The sequence below is a fragment of the Lepidochelys olivacea genome (assembly GCF_965140295.1).
Source record: "Lepidochelys olivacea isolate rLepOli2 genome assembly, chromosome: 15".
Lineage (NCBI taxonomy): Eukaryota > Metazoa > Chordata > Testudines > Cheloniidae > Lepidochelys > Lepidochelys olivacea.
In genome coordinates, this window is record NC_140425.1 from 26,473,457 (window position 1) to 26,501,131 (window position 27,675).

The 27,675-nt window shown below is 47.2% G+C and overlaps 1 protein-coding gene across 2 annotated transcripts; it reads right to left on the reverse strand.

The window, feature by feature from the left end:
* Positions 1 to 170: 170 nt before the first annotated feature.
* Positions 171 to 27,636, reverse strand: RFLNA (refilin A). 2 transcript variants are annotated; one of them, XM_084649617.1, is made up of 4 exons: positions 27,435 to 27,636; positions 25,990 to 26,371; positions 7,155 to 7,264; positions 171 to 2,819 (listed from the first exon to the last, which is right to left on the reverse strand). In XM_084649617.1, exons 2-4 carry the CDS (start codon positions 26,206 to 26,208, stop codon positions 2,465 to 2,467), a joined length of 684 nt encoding a protein of 227 aa, XP_084505743.1. In that variant the 5' UTR covers positions 26,209 to 26,371; positions 27,435 to 27,636; the 3' UTR covers positions 171 to 2,464. The 2 variants fall into 2 exon arrangements, with proteins under 2 accessions (XP_084505743.1, XP_084505744.1); XM_084649618.1 differs by lacking the exon at positions 27,435 to 27,636 and adding an exon at positions 26,780 to 26,844.
* Between the last annotated feature and the right edge of the window lie 39 nt (positions 27,637 to 27,675).

The following is a 27,675-nucleotide window of genomic DNA, read 5'->3' on the forward strand; positions in this document are numbered from 1 at the left end:
GCTGTGGGCATTCATGTGATTACAAACTTTCTGGGCAAGGAATCTGAGTTATTCCTTATTATTATTATTAGGTGTTGTAACTTGGCTGGTCATGTGTACACTGAAATAACTGGATCAGAATTGCAGCAAGACAAATACAAAACAAAACACTTAAGAAAACCAAATAGAAATTAACTTCCAGAGCTGTTTAGCTAAAAAGCCTGCAGGAGTTACAGGTAACATTTTCAAGAGCTTCTAAGTCCCATTTGCCAAAGTGACATAGGTACGTAGGCACCTAAGGATTTTAAATGAAACTAAAAGTTCCTAAGTGCCCAAGGCCCAGATCCTCAAATATATTTCGGTGCATAATTCCCCTAGGAGTGAGGTATCTAAATACCTTTGCAGATCTCAGTCTGTCTCCTTTGCAAATGGAATTTAGCCTCCTAAATCACTTAGGTGCTGTTCAGAATTTTACCGTAGGTGTCCAAATCCCATACAAATCCAGTGGGAGTTAGGTGTCTAATTCCTTTAGTCTCCATTGACAATCCCAGCCCTGGTGGTCTGTATTCACAAAGCAGTAACAGCTTTGGGATCTTCTATTGCTTTCTTACCCCTCTTCATAGGTATTGTCATTTACTGATGCACTGTTGCTTAGCATTGTTCCTGTTGTAATCTAATCAACACAGAAGTCCCACTTGTAGACGCATCAAATAATCTTTGTGGGTGATGCTGGATGGGTTCATTTTTCATAACTTTGAGCATGATTTCCTTAATTCCTTTCCCATCCAGAGCCGTGCTTGTCTTGCTGCAGTTTGTTATCCCCAGAGGGAAATGAAAACAGCTAACAACGGATCAGTACAGTGATGCCACCACATATGGAGTCCTGTAATAGTGCACTGCCAGAGCACTGTTCTCTTTTCTCGTTCCCTTTCAATGCTGATGCCAGTTGAAGCCCTAGAGAGGACGGTTTCCTCATGGTTTAGCTACAAGTGAAAGTGAGCATTTAAAAAAGAGCAACCAAATTCCCTCCTGCAGCTTTACCTCACAAAAAATAAAGCACCCGGGGGCTAAATCCATCCTTTGTGAAGAAGAGGTGGGAAAAGGGTGTCAAATCAGTCTCTGCATGCAGATGCCGTTGGACCCAGTGGCAGTCTCTGTTAGCACCAGATCTCTGAGAGCCTGTAGGTGGCAGGGACGGATCAGCCAGGTGTGAATCTAGCTGCTGGTGCTGGTCCGCTGGCACCTTCTGAAGGCTGCCCACCTCCGCGTTTTTACAGCTGCATGGGAACTAACCAGCTTGTGGGAGGAGCAGAGGGTAGGAATAGGCGGTTCCTTTCATTGTCCTTGGATGAATTATTACTATTGTACACTATTACCGGACTCAGCAGGCTGGCGATGAGCCACGGCCCCCTTCTGCTGAATTTTGGAAACATCTGTCCTGTTGACAGTCTTCAACTCAGAGTTTAAAATTCTGCTCCTGCTATGGTCTTTATCATCTCATACAACAGAAAAGGCTTTTGGTCCTCAAGGAACTGCCCTTGAAAGCATATTCTCCTACACCTAGTCAACCTGATTGTCGTTAGCCGCCTTTGCATAAAATCAGGAAGTAGAATTAGAATACTGAATTAGATCTGTCCTCTCTGTGTGTTTTATCCCAGTTAGCTAAGCTTTCTGCCATTTTCCCTGGCTTGCATCCTCCTTAGAATGCAAATCTTCCCTGAAGCATTCCATTCTTGGCTCCCCTAAAAGCCCCTTGCACGGTATCCCATATGGCAGGTAAACATCTGGCTCCTCAGAAGGGTCTCAAATGGGAGTTTGGCACTTGCCTATGCTGGAAGGGCTGGTGCCTTGTTGGCACGATCGTCTTTCCTATTTTGGTGACAATTTTTTTTTTTTAAAGCTAAATCGGAGGTCACTGTGGTGCCACAGTGCAATCCTGGAGCCGTCCTCCAGATGGGGATTCGGAGTGGAATCAGTGTTTTATGCAATGAAAAATAACAACTGTCTTCTCTGTGTTTAAACATTAGGAAAAGCAGGCGGATAGCAGCTGTGCAGGCTGGATGGTGAGTGTGCAACTGGCCTTCTCCTACCAGATAGGATCAGCTTCCAAGGCACTGCTAAGTCGCGCCTACGTGCTAGAGAAGACCCACGAAGCTGGGAAGCAGAACTATAACATATGGTAACTGCAAACCTAGGGCCTTTGCTATCTGATTTCATTGAAACGCTATTCAAAATAGATATGTCAGAAAATAAAATAAAAATCCAGAGCATGAACATCAAAAACGTCCCACAACAAATGCCAGTCTTTCGCTGACCAAATCCATAAAAAGTATGTCCCCTCTAAGCCTCCTCTTGGAGCAGTTCAGACGTGTCTAAGACCACGCACGCCTAGCTGCTAGTAGTCAAGGGCCTGTTGCCATCAGTGAAGAGACCTGGCCAATCTGTCTGTCCGGAGAGGTCAGCGAAGGACGCGGCCTTGTGGTCGTCAGAGCCCCGCACGGGCGGATGAAAGGGTCTCGCTGTAGATGACGCAGGGGCTGGTTTCCTCGCAGAGCTCAAGCTGCACGCTGGACGCGAACCAGCGCTTGGCACAGCCCAGGCTGTAAGTGAGGGTGGTTCGGTAAATGTTCTTGGTGCATTTGGGGAAGATGATGGTTGTGCTCTGGAACCGCAGGGGCTTCTGGCGGGGCTCGAAGATCAGCTGCGACTTGTAGTTCCGCCAGGTGCAGTTAGGCGTGGCGATGACCGTCTCGCTGTAGGCGGTCACGGTGGGGATGGGTCCATAGAAGATGTCGTCCCTGTAGTGTTTCTCTGAGTCATATTTCACCTCCGAGTTGCACCTGAAAAGTACAGCAAGAAGTCAGGGAGCACATAGAGCAGGAGGGTTCTGTGCTGACCCGCTCCTATCTTCTGCCAGGATACTGGCCCAATGAAAGCAAATGGTGCTCTAGGGAGGGCTGGGCACATGGTCCCCCTGGCGCAGAGCAGCAGCAGAACGTCCTTGCTGCCACCACAGGTTTGCAATAGCCATCTCCGCTGCTATACCCACCCAGCTCCTGGTACTTCTGCATAGTAGTGAATCCAGGATCCCAACTCCCCATGGATGGTGGGGCACAAGGATCCCCCTCCCTGGAGCCTGGCTGCATGCCATAGAGAGCATTGGGACCCCCTGCACAGGCACACGGGTTCCTGCCCCTTTCCCTGCACAGCAGAACAGCTCAGGTTTGGTTGCTTTGCAGTGTCATCCCTGTCCTTCCTTGGGTCTTAGGGTTATCCCAGCCCTAAGCCAGGATCCCTTTTAGCTCTTTTCCACAGTGGGAGCAAGCCCAGAGGCAGCAGTAAAGGGCACAGCTGTTGGCCACTTGTTGCTGGTGCCCCATATGTGGGAGACAGAGGAATTGGAGAGAAACAGATGTTCAGCCAGAGGCTGGAAGGGTGAGCCTGGTCAAAGATTCCTGACATTTTAGGTGCATCCGTGGCCCACCCCTGCTTTTCCACAGGGTGGTGTGCTGGCTTCCTAGTCTCTACCCCAAACACATCAGTGGTCTCTGGCACGGCTTCTGCGGCTAGTCTCTTGGAGCATTGCTATTAACCATGACGGAAAAGGGTTCCCTTGATTTTTAAATCATGCTGCATGTCACCTAGATTGTCATCATGCAGCGCACAATCTTCCCTGGCATTGTGCCGGAAAGAGGCAGCCCTCCCTTACGGGTAGTGCACAGGGACAGGCTGGTGAGCATGGGAAATGGGCATGCAAGCTGGGTGAAAACTGCCGCTATTGGTTGATGCTCCTGTACCCCTAATGGGGACCCTTAGGTGGCCCTAAAGCAGATGCCTTTCCAGTCTCTGCTGTGCACCAGTGTCCACTCCTGCCCTCACTTGGCAAGAAAATAACACCATGGACGTGGTTATTAAAGGGAGCTAGAGGGGGCTTGAATGAGCTGTTTAACACCTTCTTCCCATCCCTCCCATATTAGAGCAAAGGATCACCTGCTTAGAGCAATGGTAGCTTGATTTACAAAGGGACCTTGTGCATGTCCCCTAGAGCACAAAGCCATTTGCCCCAAACTAGGCTGCAGTAGAGGAAAAAGGGAGTGAAGTGACCCGGCAAAACCTCAAAAAGCTGTCCCAAATGGGCAGAGGAAATGCTGAGCTAGCCATAAACCAAGGAGCCTGAGGGAGTGGATGGAGATTGCTTGATGGTTTGGGTTCTACAGAAATGCCAGTGAGGGGTCAAATCTAGGGCTGTCAATTAATCGCAGTTAACTCACGTGATTAACTCAAAAAAATTAATCACAATTTTAAAAATGAATCGCGATTAACCGCAGTTTTCATCGCACTGTTAAACAATAGAATACCAATTGAAATATATTAAATATTTTTGGGTGTTTTTCTACATTTTCAAATATATTGATTTCATTTACAACACAGAATACAAAGTGTACAGTGCTTACTTTGTATTATTATTTTTTATTTCAAATATTTGCACTGTAAAAGTGATAAACAAAAGAAACAGTATTTTTCAATTCACCTCATATAAGTACTGTAGTGCAATCTCTTTATTGTGAAAGTGCAACTTAGAAATGTAGATTTTTTTTGTTACGTAACTGCACTCAAAAACAAAACAGTGCAAAACTTTAGAGCCTACAAGTCCTCTCAGTCCTACTTCTCGTTCAGCCAATTGCTAAGACAAACAAGTTTGTTTACATTTACGGGAGATAATGCTGCCAGCTTCTTTTTTACAATGTCACCTGAAAGTGAGAACAGGTGTTCACATGGGACTTTTGTAGCCAGCATTGCAAGATATTTACATGCCAAACATGCTAAACATTCGTATGCCCTTTCATGCTTTGGCCACCGTTCCAGAGGACCATGCTTCCATGCTGATAACGCTCCTTAAAAAAATGAGTTAATTAAATTTGTGACTGAACTCCTTGGGAGAGAATTGTATGTCTCCGGCTCTATTTTACCCGCATTCTGCCGTATATTTCATGTTATAGTAATCTCAGATGATGACTCAGCACATGTTAATTTTAAGAACACTTTTCCTGCAGATTTCCCGCAAACACAAAGAAGGTACCAATGTGAGATTTCTAAAGAAAGCTACTGCACTCGACCAAAGGTTTAAGAATCTGAAGTGCCTTTCAAAATCTGAGAGGGATGAGCGTAGACCTTGCTTTCAGAGGTCTTAAAAGAGCAACACTCCAATGCGGAAACTACAGAACCCGAACCACCAAAAAAGAAAATAAACCATCTGCTGACTCAGACGATGAAAACGAACATTCATCGGACCGCACGGCTTTGGATTGTTATAGAGCAGAACCAGTCATCACCATGGACGCAGGTCCTCTGGAAGGGTGGTTGAAGCATGAAGGGACATATGAATCCTTAGCGCATCTGGCACGTAAATATCTTGCGATGCTGGCTACGATAGTGCCATGAGAACACCTGTTCTCACTTTCAGGTGACATTGTGAACAAGAAGCGGGCAGCATTATCTCCTGTAAACGTAAACAAACTTGTTTGAGCAATTGGCTGAACAAGAAATAGGACTGAGTGGACATGTAGGCTCTAAAGTTTGACGTTGTTTTATTTTTGAATGCAGGGTTTTTTTGTACATAATTCTACATCTGTAAGTTCAACTTTCATGATAAAGAGATTGCACTACAGTGCTTATCTTAGGTGAATTGAAAAATACTATTTCTTTTGTTTTTTGCAGTGCAAATATTTGTAATCAAAAATAAATATAAAGTGAGCACTGTATTCTGTGTTGTAATTGAAATCAGTATATTTGAAAATGTAGAAAACATCCAAAAATATTTAAATAAATGGTTTTCTATTATTGTTTAACAGTGCAATTAATCACCATTCATTTTTTTAATCGCTTGACAGCCCTAGAAAATCCCAGCCCAAACAGGGAGAAGCTGCCAGGTCTGGTTCACGCTGCCTACACAAAATGAGCACTGTGGGGCTCAGCCACCATTAAGATGAGGATAAAAAATAGACACCAAGATAATTAACAATGACTCTTCTATCCTCGTTAGTTTCTCTATCTATATTCCATTGTGCACCTAACCTTCTCTACTGGCTCATGTGCACAAGTCGCTAACCCTGAAAGGTAAATATCCTTACACTGTGTGCTCTTTGGGACAGAGACTGTCTTTTGTTTGTTCTGTGTCCATACAACACCTAGCAGCATGGGGTCCTCATCCATGAACAGCTCCTAGTTGCTACAGTTATACCATATTTTTTATTATGAAAGCTCAGACTGCAGGGAGCTGTGGGACTTCCATGCGTTTTACTGCTCCAAACCTTTCAGCTGCAATCAGCAGGTAAGGAATTTGCAGCTCTGTGAAAAAAGATTAAAAGCTGGGTGTGTGCATGTCAATTACCTCCACCCTGGAGGATTATGTGGCACGTGTAACATGATCTGCCTTAATGTATTTTGCACAGCTAGGTGTGTAAGGAAGCAAGTCGCTTGGTGCACATAAAACAAGACTCCTGTGTAATCATCATAAAAACATGCCTGCCAGCTGTCCTGGGTAACCAGAGATTTATCCGGGTACGTTCCCAGGACGGTCTTTGTGTGGGTTGGGGGGAGTTGCATACACAACCTCCCCTTCCCCCCTCCCTCTTTAATTATTACCACAAGCTGGGTGAGTAACAGTACTGAAAATGCAACATGGTGTTTTTAAAGTGAATTCCAGGCTGGCAAGACAAGACGCAGACTGTGAGCCCTGCTACTGCATAGGCAGCAAAGCACCAGCCTCCCAGCATTGAATGTCAGCTAGAAGGACTGCCCTTAGGGGGCAGAGGATAGATTGCCCCATGGAGATGAGTCTAACCTTGGCTTCTCTGCTGCAAGCACCAATAAAAATGGACGCCAGTTACGGAGACCACCAGCTCGTTCCGCATTCCAGATGGTAATGGTTTTCTATCCTGGCCTGGACTGCATTTGATATAATCTGGAAATGAAGACCTCCATCTCCTATTACCAACCCCGGAACCACCCTCGCTTCCACCACCCGTCAGTTTCTTTTCAGTTCAGGAATTAATCTCCGACTTCCTCCTCCCCTTCACCCCCAACAAAATAACCGTGACACCCATTGATAAACACAGTTAATCTTTTGCAGAAGAAAATGTATCGGGGGAGGGAAGAAACCCCTCCATATGTACCTAATTTCCTGCACAGGTTCAGGGTTGACCTCAATGCTTTCGCCAAAAAACACCGGGAACATTCGAGGCCTCATCTCTGGCACAGAAGAGTTCACAAGAAGGTAAGGGACCTAGAGGACAAACGGGGAAAGAACAGCACATCAAGCATTAGGACACAGCAGAATGCTGCTGGTGTTATTTACAACATACACTGTTCAGTCATTGAACATGCCACTGGCGCTATGGCCAAATTCAACTCTGGTGAAGGTGGGCGCGACTCACTTGAATTCAGACCCCCCGGGTTCATGCTCTGCTGGGACTGCCCAAGAAGATGTCCCCTGTGGCAGGTGCTTTTTGAGATGTGGACACGGACTGGAGACACAGCACCAACTCATGTCAGACTGCTGGTGGTAATGGCTTTACATCACAAGGGGCCAAACTTTGCTGCTAGCTAGACTGGTGTAAATCCCAGGTAACTCCATTGACTTCTATGGAATCACTGTGGATTCACCATAGTGTCAATAAGAGAATCTGGCCAATGACTTCATTGGCATTGCACTCAGTTGCACCAGGTCTGAATTTGCCCCTTCCCCCAAGGCCCTTTAACTCCAACTTACAGTCCCTCTTACTTCTGGGAGCAGAGTAGAGCTCACAATGGTTATCCAGTAGATCTGTTTGTGTCAGTGCATGGGGAGGAGGGATCCTTCCTTGCTCAGGTTACAAAGCTCAAAGGCTCATTTATCAAAGGTGGGGCCAGATCCTCAGCTGGGGTAGCTCCTTTGACGTCAACACCAATTTAAATCAACCCACAAACTGGGAGGTGCAAGAACAGGCGCTACACAGACTCTGATCGGCTTTTCAAGTGGTTTGGCCCGATGGTGCATCCACAGTAACACTATCTGTACTTATGTGGTTACTTTCATTTCTCCCACTCTGGTTGCAACACCAGATTAGCATTACACAGCGGAGTCTCTGCCAGCTCCACCCTAGACACTGCCAGTAGCCGTCCCACCGCAGTGCCTCCTTCTGAGCGCCCAGCCCTGACGTAAGCTGATCTAGCCCTACAATCCAGGGTTGCCTCTCTACCCTGCAGATTCTTTCATTTGGAATTTTATCCCCTTCCCATATATCTCTTTCATTTGAATTATTCTTCTCTTCCCTTATTGCTCCTGCTATTGTGAGCCAGTGAGACTAGATAATTTTCATATGGGGTCCCCTGCTCAAAATGGGCCTGATCAGCAAAGTTCCAGATCTGGAGGTGGATCTAGCGTTTGGGAAGGGTGAGGGTGAGGTGGTTCAGACCTGCTGAGGGTGCATCTGTGTTTTGTATATTCCTTCCTCTCCTGCTTCTGAACTACATAGGATGGAGTCCACCTGGATACTCACTGCTCAACCTCTGTCTTGAAATATTGCTGCCCAAGGATCATGAGGAAAATCCTTCTTGAGGCAGGGATCTAACAAAGCTTCGAGTTTCAATACGTTTTCCAATAAGCACTGCGCATGAGAGCCTCAGTGGCTTTGTTTCCCCCAATTAGTGCTCTGTGCTGGGGCAGTACATATTGATGCACAAACGCCCACTTACTCCAGTGGGAATGGAGAAGTTAAAACATCATAGGCCACATTCCCCAGTCTGCTACATCCACTTTGCACAGGGTTAGCATCTCCCGCTACCCCTCCTCTGCCAGGGGGAGTGTCAGGGGCATGGCAGAACAGAGCTCCATTGCCCCAATGCTCCTTCGGAGTATGGTCCCTGTGGAGCTGCAGCTCCATCTTGCACCGGGGCAGGGCAGCTCTGCATCAGGGAGCTGCAACCAGCCCCCTCTCTTGTAACGGAGAATCCAGCCTGATGTACCTTGATTTGGGCTATTCACCCCTGCAGCTGAGTAGCCCTCGCGGTCCTTGCTAGAAATACTGCAATCCCCAAATGTCCAGGGGACCTGCAGGGAGGCGGAGCACCCTACCGCTGAGTTCAGCAAATAAGCTATTCACCGCCCCACAGCGGTTTCTGCTTTTTCTTCACCAATGAAAACCTCCTGGAATGTTTGTTCCTCTAGCCTAGGAGAGCACACTGGGACATTGGGGAGATTAATTGGCGCCTTTCGTTATATTTTCTCAGCTCCGTTCATAGCAGCAGCCCTGTGAATCTGGGGCTTTAAAACAAAGTGACCTAGAGCACTGGGACAGACTCTGAGCACCTTCTCCTGAAGCTTGTGAATGTAGCTGCTTTGCAACTCCTACATGGGATGATGGTGTCAGAAAAACTGGTTCGGTGAGGAGGGCACAAATGGTAGATAAGTACCCAACTCACATCGAAAATCACTGGGATTTGGATGCCTTTGAAAATCTGCCTTTTAGTCTTAAATGTTACAGTTGTCAGTGGAAATCACATCCCGTCCTATAATAAAGATAATATCCCGAACATCTAGAGCGCCTCCCCGACTACCATTTGAAACTCAATTTGCAAACATTTCAGCCTCAATGTCTTCTTAATGAAGCAAGCTAACAATGGGCAAACGCCAAGGATTCCCTTTAATCCAAAGCACCAATGTTCAGGGGTTCAGACAAATAGTTCTCCGTTTGACCCGTCTCTAAAGCAAACTGAATAAAATGGATTCAGACAGCTTGGGGAACAGCGAGGGATTCCAAATTTCTAGTTACTCTCTTGTCCTCTATCAAGAAACACATTCTCTCTCTCTCTCTCTATTCCTCCCCGAAGTACAGAGTAAATTTGTGCATGCTCTTCATTTTAGATTTTGACCCAGTCATTTATTCAGAACCCTTGAACACCTTAGAAGGTCTTCATACATAAAGCCTAATGGGAAAATAATCATCTACATGGTCTGATTGATTGATCAGTAGTGGGGAAGTATTGGAGGACCCATAAAGTTCTCCGAAATAATGCTGAGACACTGAGATTCTTCCAACAATATAATGTAGCTGTCTATTCTCACAAAGCCCAGTAGCTTCTCTAGCACACAGGGAAAGCTGCTTAAGACTCTTTCTCCTTAGATCTGGGACCAGATTCTCTGCTGGTGTAAATTGAGTTCCATGGAAGTTACTGGTGCAGAGTTTTTGCGCTGAAGGCAATTAACCGTTGGAGCAACTTACCGAGGGATGTGGTGGGCTCTCCATCATGTGAAATCGTTGAGTGTCTTCATGTGAGATGTGTTCTAGTGCAAACACAAATTATTGGGTCTACAGCAGGAATTATAAGGAGAAATCTTACGGCCTGTGTTGTGCAGGTTGGACTGGATGACCACAATGGTCCCTTCTGGCCTACAAATTTATGACTCTGTGGAACTGCTCCAATTTACATCAGCAACAAATCTGACCTCTGAAGTTCTTGGCAGGGAGGAGGGGCTTAGGGGTAAGGCATTTTCAGAAATGTGCCACAGGACATGAAAAAGGCTCCCCCTGACCACCAGGAAAGCTAATCGTGAACTCCTCTCCAGCACAATATCCTTAAACATAAGTTCCCAGATCGAATGAACCAGCATCTGTTGTCTGGAGCCAGTGCAGCTGCTACGTTAGCTCTGGGGCACTCCCTCGGAAGGCTGCCGCGTTGTGTGTTTCACTCCCCACAGCCACTTTGCCATTGGCTTTGATTTATGAAACACAGGAACCTGGTGTCCCTCTAGGGAGATGTCTGGAGGCCTCTGGGCAGGGTTTAAAGGTCTTTAAGGGGGGTGAAAAACCCTTGGAAACATTCTCTCCACCCAGTGCAAGCTGAATCTATGCACAACAGAACTCGAGCCCAATTCTCAGCAGTCACCCATTCAATAACAGTGAATAGTCTAAGAACATGGAGGATCCACCTGACGGTAGCAGAATCAATGGCTTCCAGCTTCCCCCTCTCTTTGAATTGTCTTTCACCTCTGGGTTCCTTACGGCTGAGTGAATCTGCTGCGATGGTGCACTCGGCCCAACAGGCTGCAGGAAGTAGTGGCACTCTCCAGAGGCCCTGTTCTAAGACGTTCTCTAGCTGTCCCTACACAGGCAAGAGGTTCTGAGATGCATCAGACTTTGGGGGGCTTAGCCTGAATTGAAAAGGAAGACTTTGGAGCTTCTACTCCATGCTCAGACAACGTAGTTCTAGAAAGTAAAAAGCAAGACCTAAATACTTTTCTAGAATGAAATTTATTCCTCTGCAGAGGGCCAGCTCCAGGCCTATGCACCACTTAAGTTCCCTGTAAGCCCCTTGGGCCATATCCTCAGGTGGTGTAAATTGGCATAATTCCACTGACTTCAATGGAACAATCCCGATTTACAACAGCAGACCACCTGGGTTTAAGGGGTGCATAAACTGAGAGCTTTTGCTTTTGACGGGCAATGAAGTTTCAACGTTGCATCTGAATTCTCAGGACCACAGACTCTAGTTTACCGTGTTGCTCTGTTACCAGCCAGTTCTTTTTAAACCAGTGACATTAAAAAAAAATCCCTCCTTTTATCAAATGTTGCTGCTCCATCATTGATAATAGCCAGTATTTGCACAGTGCTATGGAAAAGGCTTGTCTCCACTGACTTTCATCTCCTGTCCAAATGGGAAAGGTCGTTCCTGCTTATTCCTGGCTCGCATTCAACACTCACGAGGGAGGGGTGGGCATTTCTATTTGTAAATAAAGCTCTTTGCCTTTTGCATGTGATTCTTTTACAGGGCTATCTTCCATGACCGTATACACATGCCTTGCCTTAGATCTGTCTGCTAGCTTTTACCTCTTGTCTATGGCAGGTGCTCTGTTTGAAAGCACCTAATCTGCAAGAGGGTTTTGTTGTTGTTTGGGGGGGGCAAATTGTACACAGACACATTTGCAGCATCTGCTAACTGCAAGCATGCTGGGTGAATCACCTGCAAAGCACTGCAGATTGCTTCTCCTGGAGTGGAAGCAGAGCTGGGAATATGCATCCCTCCTTATGCACCAATTGGGATTGCGCAAACGAGAGAGAAACGTAACTAGCTGCTGGGTGCCCTCAGTGTGAGTGCACACAGGCAGAAGTAGTAAAATAGAAAAGAATAACATGATGATTACCCTCAGAGGATGTTTAGACATTAGAGCAGGCTATATGTGCCATCTTGTTCTGTAACATCCGCAATCAGCATGCATTTTTAGTGCAAAAGAATTTGCTGGCTTTTGTCTTGGTTTTTATAATTCTATGACCAAATTTATCCTTGGCATAACTCCACAGATTTCAATTTGGTCACCGATGTTTGTAATCTAACCCTGTCTATCTAGATGGAATCTAACAATCAGAGAGCAGGATGGGACATAAGGGGGGCAGGGGAGTCAGATGATCCCACATCTACTCCTACAGGGTTCTGACATTGTCCTCTGAAGAATCTGGTGCTGGCCACTACCAAAGACAGGATACTGGACTGCATGGACCTGGGGTCTGATCCAGTCAGGCAGTTCCTATGTTTCTAATCAGCCAGATCCTCAGCTGGAGTAAATCACTACTGTGCCATTGATTTCAGTAGAGTTACACTGATTTTACACCAACTGAGGATCTAGGCTGTGCCCATGGTTATGTTTTACCAAAATCTCTCTTTTAAAAGAGACCGGTTTCTCTTTACTGGTAGCTAAGGTTAGGAGATTGTCAGCATTGGGATCCCCAAGGTTGGACTCTGTGAGGATGTGGATGGGATCCCTCCAAGAGGAGGGCATCCTAGGTGCTTTTCCCCTTTCAGTCCATTCTGAACCAATATCCCAGCAGGTGGTAGCTGGGGCCTGAAAGAACAGTGCCAGGCACAGACCTGGATAGACAAAATAATGTCTATAGAAATGAGCATTGTCAAAACATCCAGGGCAAAATTCTATTTGCACGGGACAGAAGGGAGGAATTTGGCCCCTGCAGCGAGGAACAGACTTGAACACATGCATGGCTTTTTATTACCTTGTTGGAGGATTTGCATAGTGTTGGTGCCAGCCCTATAGTAACTGACTAGTTATTGGGAAAGAGGGAAGGAAATGCCTAAAACAATACTTCAGTGCTCCGGCTCACTGGAGGGACAGATGCTGGCAATGTCTATTTGAGAAGAACAATGAGCAATGCAAAACGTGTAGAAGACAACCTTCTCCCCAGCCCCCCACAGGGCTTTCCCAGCTGATATCCAAATGATGTGCAGGAATTCCCTTGCCCCCATTCGGCAGAACAGGATGTAGTGCAAAGAACACTGGACCCGATGGAAATGACAGAGTTCAGGTGGCAGAGTGAAATGCTCAGGGTTGGACTCTACCCAGCCTACTGGGGCTAATGCTTCTTTCCTGATACAAAGTGCCCCATGGTCTCTGAGAAGCCCACAAGAAGCTGGGGCTTTTCAGACAGCACCTCCGACAGTACAGCAGCCCCCAGCCACATGCTGGGGCATTGGTTTGGAACTGACCCAGAGAGGAAAGCACCTGCCTATTGAATTATCAGCTCTCTTTCCAGCATCATCTGGATTTTCCTTGGCAGGATTCCCTCCTCCTCCTCACCCTGTCCAACCCTGCTTAGCATGTGCGAGCTGACAGGAGGACAGCACGAGAAAACAGAGCTGCAGCAGCTATACATGCTACATCGCAGCCCTTAAGGAGACTCGAGCTCAGCTTGCTTTGGCTTATGGGTACACAGTTATTTTAAAATCTAAACAGTGAAGCTGATGTCATGTGCATTTGCCATCTCCTACAGTGGGTAAGGACAGCTGCTGTCACAACCAAGGAAGCCGCTTTGGCACCCAAAACCAGATTTCCTGCTACTCTGCAATCAAACACTTCACCCTGTCATATTTCCCCTGAAACCATCACCCTGCAAAGACTTTGCATGTGATAGCTCTGCTTTTCCCTGCACTGTTTCCTGCAAACGCGTCCATCTTAGGGCATGCGCAGAGAACTAAAACAGTGTATAGAGGCAATTCCTGCAATAATTCAGTTTGTTCTTGGCATTTTATTAACTCCACTCTATCTGATTGCATATAGGTAGGTATTTATACTGCACTCATCACCACGACATCTTGTCCTTCTGATAATTGGATCTGACACATGAACCCTTGGAGGGAACCACATAAAATATAGTTGAACTGAAAGTATTAAATAGTAAGGGGGAAATGTGCAAAAACACCTAAGGGATTTAGAAGCCCAATTCCTATTGATTTTTGAAAATATCTCCCTCAATCAGAGAGATTCTGTTGGTGAAAGAGAAACTTTTGAGCTACACAGAGCTCTTTGTCAGGTCACAGTGGGCAAAAGCTTTGGCTCCAGCATCCCAACCAACATGCCCATTATATGTTATCAAACCACTTGATCAAAGAGCTAGTCAAACACCTGGACCAATGATCAAAATGCTGCAAGTGAGGGATGAATCTCATATACTAGGTCAGTTGAGTGTTGTCTTACTCCACATTTTAAGTGACGGGAATATGCGTCATTTACTTCCATTGCCAAGAGGGAAAGGAACTTTTTGGAATTCAGCTGCCCTTCATGTGCTAGCTGATTTCAGTGAACCTGTCCGATAATCCCCCTTCCACTTTAGCCAACACCGGTTCATTACAGCGCTGAGTAGCAAACTTGGTGACAAGGTAACTGGGAGCATTCTTGAGGGATTAGCACATTAGAAGTCCAGACCTCGTAATGTTTCCCCCAAGTGCCTCTCCAGAGCACAGTTCTGTTCTCAGCTCTGCACAGCTGATCTCATGTTCCTTACTAACACGGACAGGTCGTGTGCTGATTCAAGGGGCATTGTGTGCATCCCAGGACAGTAGGACACTGGAGCCAAGATAGTCCATGTGACTCAGAGAGCAATGCCCACAGCACTTCATGAAATCTGTACTTTTGCCCAGACTTGTGTGCAAAGGGGGTCTGCGAATGGAGAATGTTAGATAGCTGATTGCACGGTGTGCGTCCTGCTAAATCAGATCATGGACACAGCAGCGCTAGGTGCTTGTTGAAGTAATTAACTGATTAATACAACTGGGCCCCTCCCCTGGAAACAGAAGCCTGTCACAGGAACCGGAACCCTGTGTGTTGCAAAGCAAAGGCCCGTCCTACACAACTGAACTCAATGGGAGTTTTGCCATTCACTTCAATGGGAGCAGAAGCCAGTCTTGAAATGCGTCTAGTGACGGGGCCATTTTTATGCAGCCTATGGAATTTGCAAAGGTACTGGCAGGGGAGCGATCAAAGTAGAAAATGATACATTGGTGTAGGTATCAAATGTAAAGCAACGTTTGCATCGCTCCTGCAGGCTTAATTTGAGAAATAAAAGCTACACATATCTGGGTAATCAATAAAGCACAGAACTGCAGAATGACATGTTGAGCTGGTGATTGCCACTCTATCATCAGAGACAGTCACAGTGTCACAACTAATTACACAAGAACTTAAGAACGGCCATGCTGGGTCAGACCAATGGTCCATCTAGCCCAGTATCCTGTCTTTTGACAGTGGCTTCCAAGGGAATGAACAGAACAGGACAATCAAGTGATCCATCCCCTGTCATCCAGTCCCAGTTTCTGTCAGTCAGAGGTTTAGGGACACCCAGAGCATGGAGTTGCATCCCCGACTATCTTGGCTAATAGCCATTGATGAACTTATCCACCTTATCTAATTCTTTCTGAACCCAGTTATACAGTTGGCTTTCACAACATGCCCTGGCAATGTGTCCACAAGTCCAATCATACAACTGCTGCATGAGAACTCTCTCAAAGTCACTTAAAATTCTGCATGTGGAGGGCCTACGTGGCTTATAAACTTGGCGTACATTGAAAGATCATTCAATGAACACTGCAGTTTGCCCCCACTCTAAGCAATCAAAAACCTATGGAGCAGCTCTTTGGAGGAATCCCAGCTGAGGTTCTGTTTGTCCCTCCAGCATTCAGAGTTCTGAAGCCTCTACCTTCCATCTAAGCTGTAGTTACTGGGTGAAGAATGGGGATTAAATTAAATGTGTCGATCTCTGTATCTTCATTACAGCAGAGTTAGTGGCAGATGTTCCCAGAGTTACGGTAGCAAAAATTTCCAACCTAAACCCCCTATTTTCACATATTCGCAGCCAAAGCTGGTTTAAAAATGAGGGGGAAAAAAAGAGGGAGATTCTGTGATTTTTCATTTTAAATTTCTCCATTATTCTGAAATCTGAAATTCCACAATTAAAAAAGAGGGAATCAGCTTTATACTTGTTTGAAAAATGAGGCCGTTTCACCAAAATGTCATCAACTTTTTCCCCACCTCCAATTTCAGCAATATTTTGAGATTCAAAAAAATGTTGCTAGCTTTCCAAAGTGTTTGTCTCTGGGGCTGAAATGTGACATGCTTGGTGTCTGCCAGGGGCTGGATGGTGAGAGAAGGGTAGAGCCCAATCCTGGCAACTGGGCCAACTGAGGCATGGCCAGGGGAATTGAGCTGTCTCAGATCACACAGCAGGTCAGCACTCATGCTGGGAATAGAACCCAGGAGTCCTGGCCATTAAACAGTGCTACCTCCCAAATAGCCCTTCGTGACCCATAAGGAAAGCAGAGGCCAAGCCTATGGGTAGAAATGAAAATACATATTGGATATTTGTAGCTAATAATCCATACCCTTTGGATCACTGGTGTCCTCTGACACGCAACTGGGCATTCCTCCCTCCTCCGAAGCTCCCATCAGCATCCCCCTGAAAGTCACCACCTTACGCCCTGTCCAGGGATGGGATTGCTCCCAGCAGTCCAAGAGGGAACCTGGGAGAGGGCTCAAGAACAAACTAACCCAGTACAGAGTCAGCACCAGGCCCATACAACTTCTGCCTGCAAACCAGCACTTCAGTGGTACATCTGCTCTGCGAAGGGGTGAATTTCACCCCAAAGCACGTCTTTAACAAGGGACAGAATACACTATTTAATTTCTAGTAAAGAATTTGCCCCTAACACCGAAGGGTTAAAATGTTACTAAAAAACTTAAGTTATTTCTCGTTTGGCAGCATTTTTTCCCTCTTTCTCAACTCCTGTGCCTTTCAGGCATGTAAGGGCCTGGGCAGCTAAGCTCTGCTTTTGAAAGCTACACCGAGATAAACACACACAAAAAGGGTTCCCCAGACAGGTGTTCAACCCCCTGCCATGAGCTGTGTTTTATCTATTCCGACATAAGTATTACTAAGGGTTACTATGCAGGGACAACTGTCCATCAACTTAATATCTGCTGGAGGACTATGGGAAATGGAACTGAATGTTTGGAGTATATAGCATGGTGTTACCCGTTCAGAACAATTGCATAAATAAGCCAGTACAAAGACTGGAGTTCCTCTAGCCACGATAACCATGGGGCAAGCTCTGTCTTTTTGTTCTGTGTTTGTACAGTGCACAGCCCAATAGGGTCCTGGTCCATGATTAGGGCTCCTAGGTGCTATAGTAACACAAATAATAAATAAGAGAATCAGATGAATACTTAGCCCTGTTATAATGCATTGTGCTCAGAGACTCTAAGCATTTTACAGAAGGAAGTGGATTGCAGATTGGGAAGCTAGGAGGGGAGCCTTTCCACCACAAAAAAGGACAACACTGGCACCCCCTTTTGCCCCTAAACCCCTACCAACCACACACAAAAAAGGAAATTAATAGAATCTAAAAAAGAAACAAAAAAATCAAACCCCTCCCCCATATGACTTTGGACTCCGAAAAGAGAGCAAAGCCAGAGACTCCACGAAATCTACTAGGGATTTCACTACTGCTATTGATTTGATGTGGAAAGGGCTCAGATACTATGGTGATGGGCAGCAGGCTGAAACAGGTTGATAGATATGAACCAAAAGATGAAATCACTTGCCCAAGTGTCAGAAGTAGGAACTGAATTCAAGTCACCAGCGGCCTCTTCTAGCTAACCCCCATACCACTCTCTTTCCAGATTTCACATGAACATACTGGTCCATGAAAATGTCATTTGCAGCAAGCTGACATTTACAGCAATAATGAAAAATCTGCCTGAGTTATTCAGTGGAGACGCATCTAGGAAGCGTCTGTTTTAACCGGTAAGATACACTTGGTTAATAAATGATTGTGCATTGCTAATGTCTTGATGTACTGGAGATTACAAGCCCTGTTATTCATGCAACTATAATGTTTCCAGAAACAGGATAGGTTTCATTTGGAAGAGAGAACAGTCAATGGAGACGTCAAATTGAAAGCGTGGCTGGTAGTCCTAGTCTTATGGAATATTTAATTTTAGATAATTACATCCTGCAGCTTTAAATCAACTTTCTGTTTCAAGTGGGAAATGTATGGTACTTAACTTCTTGTCCAAAAGAGTTATATAGTGATGCAGTGGGGTGTCAACTAGCTGAAAGATTCCACCTTAGAGGTGACTGCATTTTCATAGCTGGTGAAGTGATTCCTGTATATCTATATAAAAATTATGTGCCAAATCCTGCAGTCTTTATTCTTGCAAAACTCCCCCAATTTTTATTTAAATTCAGTGGAAGTTTTGCCTGGGTAAAGACAGGATTTGGTTGTGGCACGCCTGTCTGGCTCGGTGTGTATATCTGTGCAGCGTGTTTCCCAGCTTGGGTAGACAGACAGACACTAGCTCTGCTCAAGCTGGCGTGCTAAAAAGAGCAGCATGGTGGCGGCCCGAGTACAATCCTGCCCGACCCCTTGCGGGTCTTGGATAGCTAGCCCAAGCTGCTGCCCGTGCTGCCATGGCCACACTGCTGTTTTTCAAGTTAGCACATGCACATCTGCCTGAGTGGACAATTTTATCGCCCAGCAACAGCGTACATACCCTGTGTTCTCCCTCACCCACAAGGTATATGCGGTGTTTGGGGCCAGGATCTGTAAATCAGTGAATTCAGTGGAGTTGTGCAGCCGGATGGCAACTGAGGATCTGTCCCTCTGTATTTAATTTTCAAAGCATTTGGGGATCTTTGGGGCAATGGGCACTATATCATAGAAGGACTTTAGTACAGAGAGAAAGATGTATCCGTGTAGCTATGAAATGAACTGAGAGCTGCTTGCCCAAACTAGGCAGACGCAGTTCCTTTCCAGCAATTTGTGCTCTGGCATCCCAAGACTCTCCTCTGGTGGGGACTAGAAAAGAACACTACATCCCTCCAGAGAGACCCTGTATTTGACAGACAGGAGAGGCTGGGCCCTGCTTTACATGCAGGCCTGACATTTTTGGATTCCCACTCATGTGACTGCTAGGAGTGAGATATTAATCAACACATAGACACATAGCTCAGTTGGAGCAGTCTACAAACAAGACCATGTTAGCCTGGTGAGTAACTGGAATGCTGAGCTGGCATATGGTTTGTAGATTAGGCAGTGCCTGGGGCCTGCCAGCTCTCTTCTGCCAGGAATGTTTCAAAGAGGTGGTGAAATGGGCCCAGATTCATATAAGAGGGGATGAGGTGGAGCAAGTGCTGGATTCTGGCAGAAACGGGTGCAGGGCAGAGAGGGAGGTGAGAGTGGAAATGAATGCCAACCCCATCAGCATGAATTTCAAGGGCTTCCTGTGGGGTAGGGGTGGGGCTCAGATGTGGGCAGGGATACCAGGGTCTCATGGCTTCAGAGGGGGGGCATGCTGCTATTGGAACGGGGGGAGGGAGGGAGGGATTTACCAGGGGTCTCACACCTCTGTGGACTTTCCTCAGGGATCTCAGGATGTGTGTGGGTTTGAAGGGCCATGCCACCTGTCCGATTTGTGGACCACCAAACCTCACCCCCTAGAAGGGATGATGGCCTGCTTAATCCTTAGGCCCTGCTGCAGCTTTTGATTGGGGGGTGGGGAGGAAGACCTGGTAACTGGCCCTTAAGGACCCAAAGTTGATGGGACATTTGGCCTGGGCAAGGCCTGACAGATGCATTATCCCCCTTCCCCCTAACCCCCCCCCCCACACACACACACACAGACACTCCTCACTCAGAAGGTACCTTCCACGTATGGACCGCCTCCATCCATGCTGTCTCCGTGGCACTGTCTCCCCCAGAGGGCCCATTGTGGGGTAGGAGGTGTGAGGTGGTACCCAAAGGGACTGGCATGCTGTGCACATTGCCCCATCTTAGCAGGCATGTCAGGGCCAGTGAGTTGGGGATGGGTGTCATAGGAAGCCAGGGATTCTGGGGGTCAAACATCCTGCTCATTCCATGGGTGTGAGGTGGCGGTGGTGAACCCACACGCCCTACCTGGAACACTGCGATTTCCTCCTCATTCTCCTCTATGTCATGGACTTTCCCATGGGACAAATTTGCCCCGAGTAAGGATTTGATCCAAAGGGCTGTATCTGGACCTCAGTTGTTTACGTAGAATACCCTGGGGTGGGGACGTTTCTCATGTGGAGTGACAGGGATGTTGCCCTGGTTAAATTAATGGACAGCTTTTCAGATAACAAGGAACCTGTTGCAAATGGGACAGTGCTGGGAACAGACGGCTCTGCCCTGCGAGGCTCCCAGATGACAGGCCTGCTACCGAGGGAGCTGGGGCAGCTTTGTCTGTAGATTATTTTGACAAAGGGCCAAGCACAGCCAAATAATTTTGACAGACTTTTTTTCCCACATGCATAATGGGGCAAAAGCAACATAGAGCCGTTTGGCTCAGTGGCGCAGCACGTACTTGCATCCAGACAGATGGATACGATGCTTCCCACTCTCGGCCCAGGCATGGACCCAGTTCTTTATATGCTGAAGTACCAGTAAGCATCAGCAGGCAAGCTAAGCAGAGAACATATGCATTTCCAAAGGACTGTGGTTTAGAGCTACAGGGCCACTTCCATAGCGCCTTCTACCTTCCAGACACAAGAGAGGCCTTATTCCTGCAAGGATCTCCGTGTGGGCAAATCCCCATTGTGGCCAGTGGGGCTTCATGCAGGCACAAAAGTCTGACTGCAGAGCTCTTTACACAATCAGGGCCTTTGTGAAGACTCTCAACTCCCCTATGAATGAGGTATCGTCCCCATTTCACACATGGGGAAACTGAGGTACGATGGGTCTGGGACTGGACCAGAGTGACAGTTCCTGACTCCCAACCTTGTGGTTTAACCACCCATATTCTTCCCTGTTTTCATCCTCTGTCTTTCACCCTCCCCCATGCCCTAACACCACATATGAGCTCTGATCAGGGCCCATTTCTGTTTCTTTGTTTTATGTTAATGTGAGCAAATGATTCAGCACCGGAATCTCCGCACTTTCCCTCCTTTGGGGACAGAATTTCTGGGCCCTCTGAGATAGCTGTGGATTGTGTGTCTGTGCGGGGAAGGGGACGACTCCCAGCTGCATACCACATATTTCTCTAGCAACTCTCCCTCCCCCAGAAAATCCTGGCATCTTCTTGCTGTCCCTTTTTGGGACCCCAAAGCCGCCAGAGTCCCCGTGTACCTTATGCAGCTCCACGCTGATGGCAAGTACAACCCAGGAACGTTTTTTAAAGTTGTAAACAGTAAACCCACAAGTAAGTTCTGAGCAGAGAACCTTTGAGCCTGATTCTGATCTCATTTCCACTGGTGTAAATCCACTGAAAACAACGGAGCTATGTCGGTGAGCTGAGAATCGGACCCTCTGCATCAGAACTATATTCCTGGACAATCTTAGGAGTAAATTCTCTGCGGGGGCAACTACACTGAAGTCTGAGAATCTGCCCCTTGATCCCTGTCCACTTCATTCTAGCAGCTGGTTTCTTGTGAAAGCTGTTAACGTATGCTTGTTCTTGCAGCTAATGTTAGGGGTCTTCCTTACTGCCTAGCCATACATACAACGTTTACCTTGTCTTTCTAATAAAATGTATGGGATGCTTTGTAACATAAGTTTCAAGGTGCTTGAGAACAAAAATTAAAAATTGTCATCTTTTAAATTTAAAAGATAGCTAAAAGTCACTTTGTATTTCTAGGCTATAACTTCTCATAGGGTCTCTTGCCCTTATGCACAAAGCAGCTGAAGAATCCCCAACGTATGGCTTACTTGGGAGAATTAAAAGTAAGTTCCCCTGTATTCCAAGCAAAGTCTAATATAATGGTGTTGAGCTTGCGGTATTTATTACTCTGGCTCTAAATTGCCTTTCATATTTTCTTGGATCCCAAAGCTGTAGCCAAATTGGCTGGTTAAATGTGAATAAATGGTGCATTGTCTTCAAAACAAAGTCTGGCTTATTAAAAAAAGAAGAGATTTCATTTTTATAGTTAAAGTTAATCACACCAAACACAGGGAATGTGGACTGTAAACAGAAGAATGTCCCTGGGAAGTACATACAAGATCATTTCAGTATGTATGTCAAGAATTATCCCAGAGCTAGAGAAATTCTTAAACCTACCTTTAAAGCTGGAACAAAATAGCTGAACCCCAGCAAGATTAAAATGGGAGTTTTTGATAATACTGTAATAAGAAATGCCATGAAATATTTCCCAACTATTTTTCCAGGTACAACTAGACTTATTGTAACTGTACCTGATAGATTTTTGGATATTAGGAATATAGCTTACACATATTTTACTGTATTATAGCACAGACTGTTCTCAGCTCTATCTCATGTGTAAATACCACAAATAATAATATAATAGGCGCTAAACACGCATGATTTAGTCTGAAAATAGCATTAATTGTTGATTCACCAATTGCCCATGCTCTCTGATAAACTGCAAAGAGCAGGCAATTAAAACAGGAGCACAAATTCATGGACTGCATAATTACTCACAGATCTGTGAGTTCTCCTTAAATGGTGAGATGAAAGCTAATTAGAAGCTGACATTTAATAGTATGACGCAAGCATCATTTTCCATAGTTTTACTTTCCTAACAGAACCAAGTGCAAGCACAGTATTTGCAGAGTGGAAATTAGATGGAACGAAATTCCGTTTATAGAAAAGTAGAATGATAGTCCCATACAACTAATAAATAACTTATTTCACCATTTTGCAGTGTGCCAACTGCAAGTCTGTTTAGAGTAAATCTCCACTTATGGTACAGTCCCATGTCTCAAGCATTTGCATTGCTTCCTCCTCCATATTTGAACATAAGATTGCTTTTTATATGAGTGGGTCTGTGTTTCTTCTACACCTACTAGAGCACAAAAGCATCCACCACATAACAAGCCTACATCCTAACAGCAAGGGCTCACAGCTAACATGGCTGTAATGTGGTGTCCAGTTGGCAAACAATTATAACATTAACCTCTCAAAATGCTGCCTAACATCCATGTGTGTCCAAAATCAAAGAAATAGCTGGACAATAGAATTTTATTTTTCCATAAACCTTAAAAATATTTATTCTACAGAAGTCAAGAAGTAAGACCCTGGGGTAAATTCATCCAGAGTATTCCATTATTTGTACCCACTTATACCAAGGTTGAATTTGGTCCCTGATCAGTAAGGTGTTGTTCTGTACAATCTCCTTTTCGGAGGGGCTGACCTAAGAGTGTACTCGGTCTGATAACTATCTTCATGGCAGCTCATCTGACTCTGTTGTAGAGTTTTATACAGGTTTCTAGCTGTATTTTGGTCCAACACACCTTCATTAATCCCTCCTCACACATTTTGTTTTATGACTGCATAACAAGGACCCGATCCTGCAAAGTCTTAGGCGCGGGGTTATGCAAGTAGGTACGCCCCTGAAGTTAATGACAACATTAGTGTAAAATTACTCACATGGGGGATGAGTTACTAAGTGTGGAACCTCAATATTTACTTTATGAATTTGTTTTTTTTAAATTAAAACCCACCCTATTACTTTGGTGAGCAACAGTTAGTGCTCGTGTGAGGACGTTGGCATATTAAGGTATAAAAGACAGTTTTCAATAAAATGTTAAACACATCCTGAGAACCTGAAAACTGAAACGAAGGTGAACTTTCAGTGCAAATCTGCACAGGGGGGAGAAGGGAGTAGAGTGGCAACTGAAATTCATAAAGTATAATTCTTTCCTATGGAGAGCTAATGTCTCTGTGCTGCAGAAAGTTTTTACTCTGTATTTAAGCCAATTAAATATGCGGTTGAATACATCAAAAATGTTTTTTTTTTTAACAGAAAAAATGTTTGAAAGAACCTTGGGCAAAAATCCTTCCCTCCAGAAAATCCTCCTAAACCTCGGTCTTTAAAAGCAATTTATAATGCAACAGATTGAAATTGACAAAATGAAGCAGAACAAAAGTCCTAATGAATCTGCTTAAATCCGTCTCCACCCTCAAACACTTCACAGACCCTTTGTCAAGATGATCAGAATCCGGCTTCTATCTATATAGCTGCTGCCAGGAGTTCAATCCTGAAAACCAATAGAGCTGTACTGTTCAGCCATACCGTGCATGACTTCAAACAGCATCACTCTCTGAAGCACGATTCAGGCAAACAGCAGCAGCACAGAGCCACCTCTCAAGCAAAAACAACTTCATCCTTTGGAAGAGAACATGAACCTTTCCAAATCTTGTCTCTGATACCAACGGCCCTGACACATGTACATAAACGGTTCTGAATAGTGCACTGTTCCACATTCAGAGCAGAAATGACTGTAACACTGTTGCTCCATGCTCACAAACCAATCGGACTGATTTGGAATGAAATCATTTCAGCATAGCTGAGAAGCCAGCTCTGGTATGTCTAGTCACAACCTCAGACCTAGCCCCATGTAGCATTGCATTAAGCAGCCTTGTACTCTCTCTTACTACACAGAACCATGTCACCCAGGCCAGTGGTTCTTAACTAGGGGTACACGTGCCCCTGAGGGTATGCAGAGGGTGGCCAGGGGATACATCAGCTCATCTAGATATTTGCCTAGTTTTACAACAGGCTACATAACAAGCACTAGCAAAGTCAGGACAAACTAAAATTTCATACAGACAATGACTTGTTTATACCGCTTTATATACTATACACTGAAATGTAAGTACAAGATTCATATTCCAATTGACTTATTTTATAATTAGGTAGTAAACTGAGAAAGTCAGCAAGTTTTGAGTAATAATGTGCTGTGACACTTTTGTATTTTCATGTCTGATTTTGTAAGCAAGTAGCTTGAGGTGAAACTTGGGGTACGCAAGACAAATCAGATGCCTGAAAGGGGTACAGTAATCTGGAAAGGTTGAGAGCCACTGAGCTAGACTGATTTCTTATTTCTTTCTTTACACTGGAAATTGAAGCATGTGTCTGATGTGTTTTAAATAGCAAACGCTTACTGTGATTTATCCTCCAGCTCCCACTCCAAACTGCAAATAATTCACCACCGGGAAGTGATGGGGCTCTGAATGTCCCCAGACCCCCCTGAACTCTGTCACTGATTCTCCACCAGGGGTCAAACCTTTGCCAGCCAGTCCTAACAGTACAGTAAGGAACTAGGCTGCTGGCTGCTTCCACGGTTTGAAGCTGGAGCAGGGGTTCCAGAGTTGAAGTGTAGCTGTCTTCAGGGAGGATTAACCCATGAAGTGCTCTGTAAGAGCCTTTTAATGTTTTGCCTCTGGGGTCACCAGTGGCCCATCCCATCTCATGAAGCCTGGATGAAGAGAGGGATTCATCATGAGGGAGTCCACTCCTCACTGGAGACCACATCCAGGTCACCCTGAGGTGCAAGGGGTTGGGTTTATAAGAGGGTCCATTTGTGAAACCTAAATGCAGGTTTGGATTTTAAACACCTACCCCCCAATGCTGGAGGCTACTGGAATCCAGGTTTGGGTCTGAGTTACTCTTCTCATTCCCTGCCTGCCTCTGACACCCAAACAGGCTCCTACAAAAGCCCTTTCTTCCTCCCACCCTTTGTCCCTCTTGTCTATTTGGATTGTAAACTCTCTGGGGCCGATCCCAGAACAAAAGCCTCCTGATGTGGCATAAGGGGTGGTCCCCAGTGAAAGATGGAGACAGTTCCCCACTTAAACCCCTGAGGAGCTAGGAACAGGAACCACCCCAGCCTCTCACCCTTGCGGGGAAGCTGTAGGGCGCCAGGAAAGGCTCTTACCACTTTGCCTTCCTTGACTTCCTTTCTGGGCTCATGTCCTGGGTGATCCGTCCCCCTGCTGCTGCCCCCGGCTCTGCCCTCGATGATCCCGGGAGCCAGGGTGTAGAAAGGGGGGCTCGGGCTGGGAGGCAGCCCGGAATCCGGACTGTCCAGCAGGCCCTCCCGGCTCTTCTCTTTCAGACTCTCTTCCATTCCTTGCAGGTGCAGGTGGCCCACCATCTCTGGGCGGCAGCGAGGGGAGCGGAGCCACGCTGAAGAAAATCCGCCTCCTCCCTGAGCTTGAAGGCTGGAGGTGAAGGGCTTCGGGCACGGCCAGGAACCCCACAGTCCAGCCAAGGAGCCGCCCCCGCTCTGGCACAGCGGCCCGCAGCCCGAGCTGACCCTGCGGGGGAAGGGAGCAGAGAGGGCGCATCAGAGACAAGACCAGCCCTGAGCCGCTCCAAACCTCGGTCACGCTGGGTGCCCTGCCGAAGGAAGGGGAGCCAGGGCGCTGCCCCCAGCAAAGGCCAGGGCAAGAGGCTAAAGGTGCCGAAGAAGGTTCCGTTCCCTCTTCCACTCCTACCCCTAGCCCCGGCGCAGAGCGCCCAGACCCTACCACCGGGGCAGGGCGTCCCCTTCCCCAGCCCTGTCCCCGAAGCAGAGCGCACGTATGAGACCCTCTCGCTCCCTAGAGCAAAGCACGCTGGGCCCCCCTCCGCCAGGCGCAGATCCCCTGGCTCCCCGCCTTGGGGATACCACCCCCCTCCCCTTGTCACCCATCGCTGAGCCGGGGGTCGAGCGCTTGGCTCACCCCGAGCCCCTCTCCTCGGAACAGAGCGCCCGGCTCTCCACGGCGATCCACCGCCCACCCCGGCACCTGGGCCACTGACAGCGCCACCAGGGCAGGGCGCGGGGAACGCAGGGCACCGACCCGCCCCCCTCCAGCCGCAGCAGCGTCTCCGCCCCGCACGGATCCGCCTCCAATTCGCCCCTGTGCTCGGTGCACGGGGACGGGCAAACTTAGCCCAGCCCAGCCCCCCTCGCCTCGCCCTCCGCACGCCGGGGGAGCGGGGGCACGGATCGAACCCGGGCTGCCTCGCCGGGCCACGCCAGGAGTGAAGCGGAGCCGCGTTGGGGGTTGGTGCCCCCCCCTCCTCCCCCCATACTGTGCTTGGCTTGACCACGCTTCCTTCCTGCTGCGCCCCCAACACGCCCGGCAGCCACGACGGGGGCACGGGGCAGGCGACTGCCCCCCGCCTCCCCCTGGCGAGCCCACCGGGACCCGGGGCTCAGTGTTGGAGAGCCCCGCCCCCCCCCCGGGGAGTGGTGGGGGGGGTGTCCCCCGTGCGTTTGCAAAGTGCAAACCGCCCCTGCTGCACCCCGGGGCCCGGAGCCCCGCACCCCGCCGCGTGCGGCCGGAGAGCCGGCAGGAGGCGCGGAGCCGAGCGCAAGCGGCGGCCGTTTACTTGCGGTGCAGCAAGCGGTCCCCCGCGGCAGGCGGCTCCCCGCGGCACCGGGCGCTCGGCTCTGGCTCGCGGCCGCCAGGGAGAGCTCTCCCGGTCCTGCGCTCGGGCGCCGGGGGGCTGCTGCCGCTGCCGCCGCCGCCGCCGGAGAGATCCTGGGGAAATCCTGCCGCTCGCTCTGGTTCTCCCCGCCTCCTGCCGCTCGCTGGTTTAGCTTAATGGGGTGGGTGGAGAACCAAGGGGC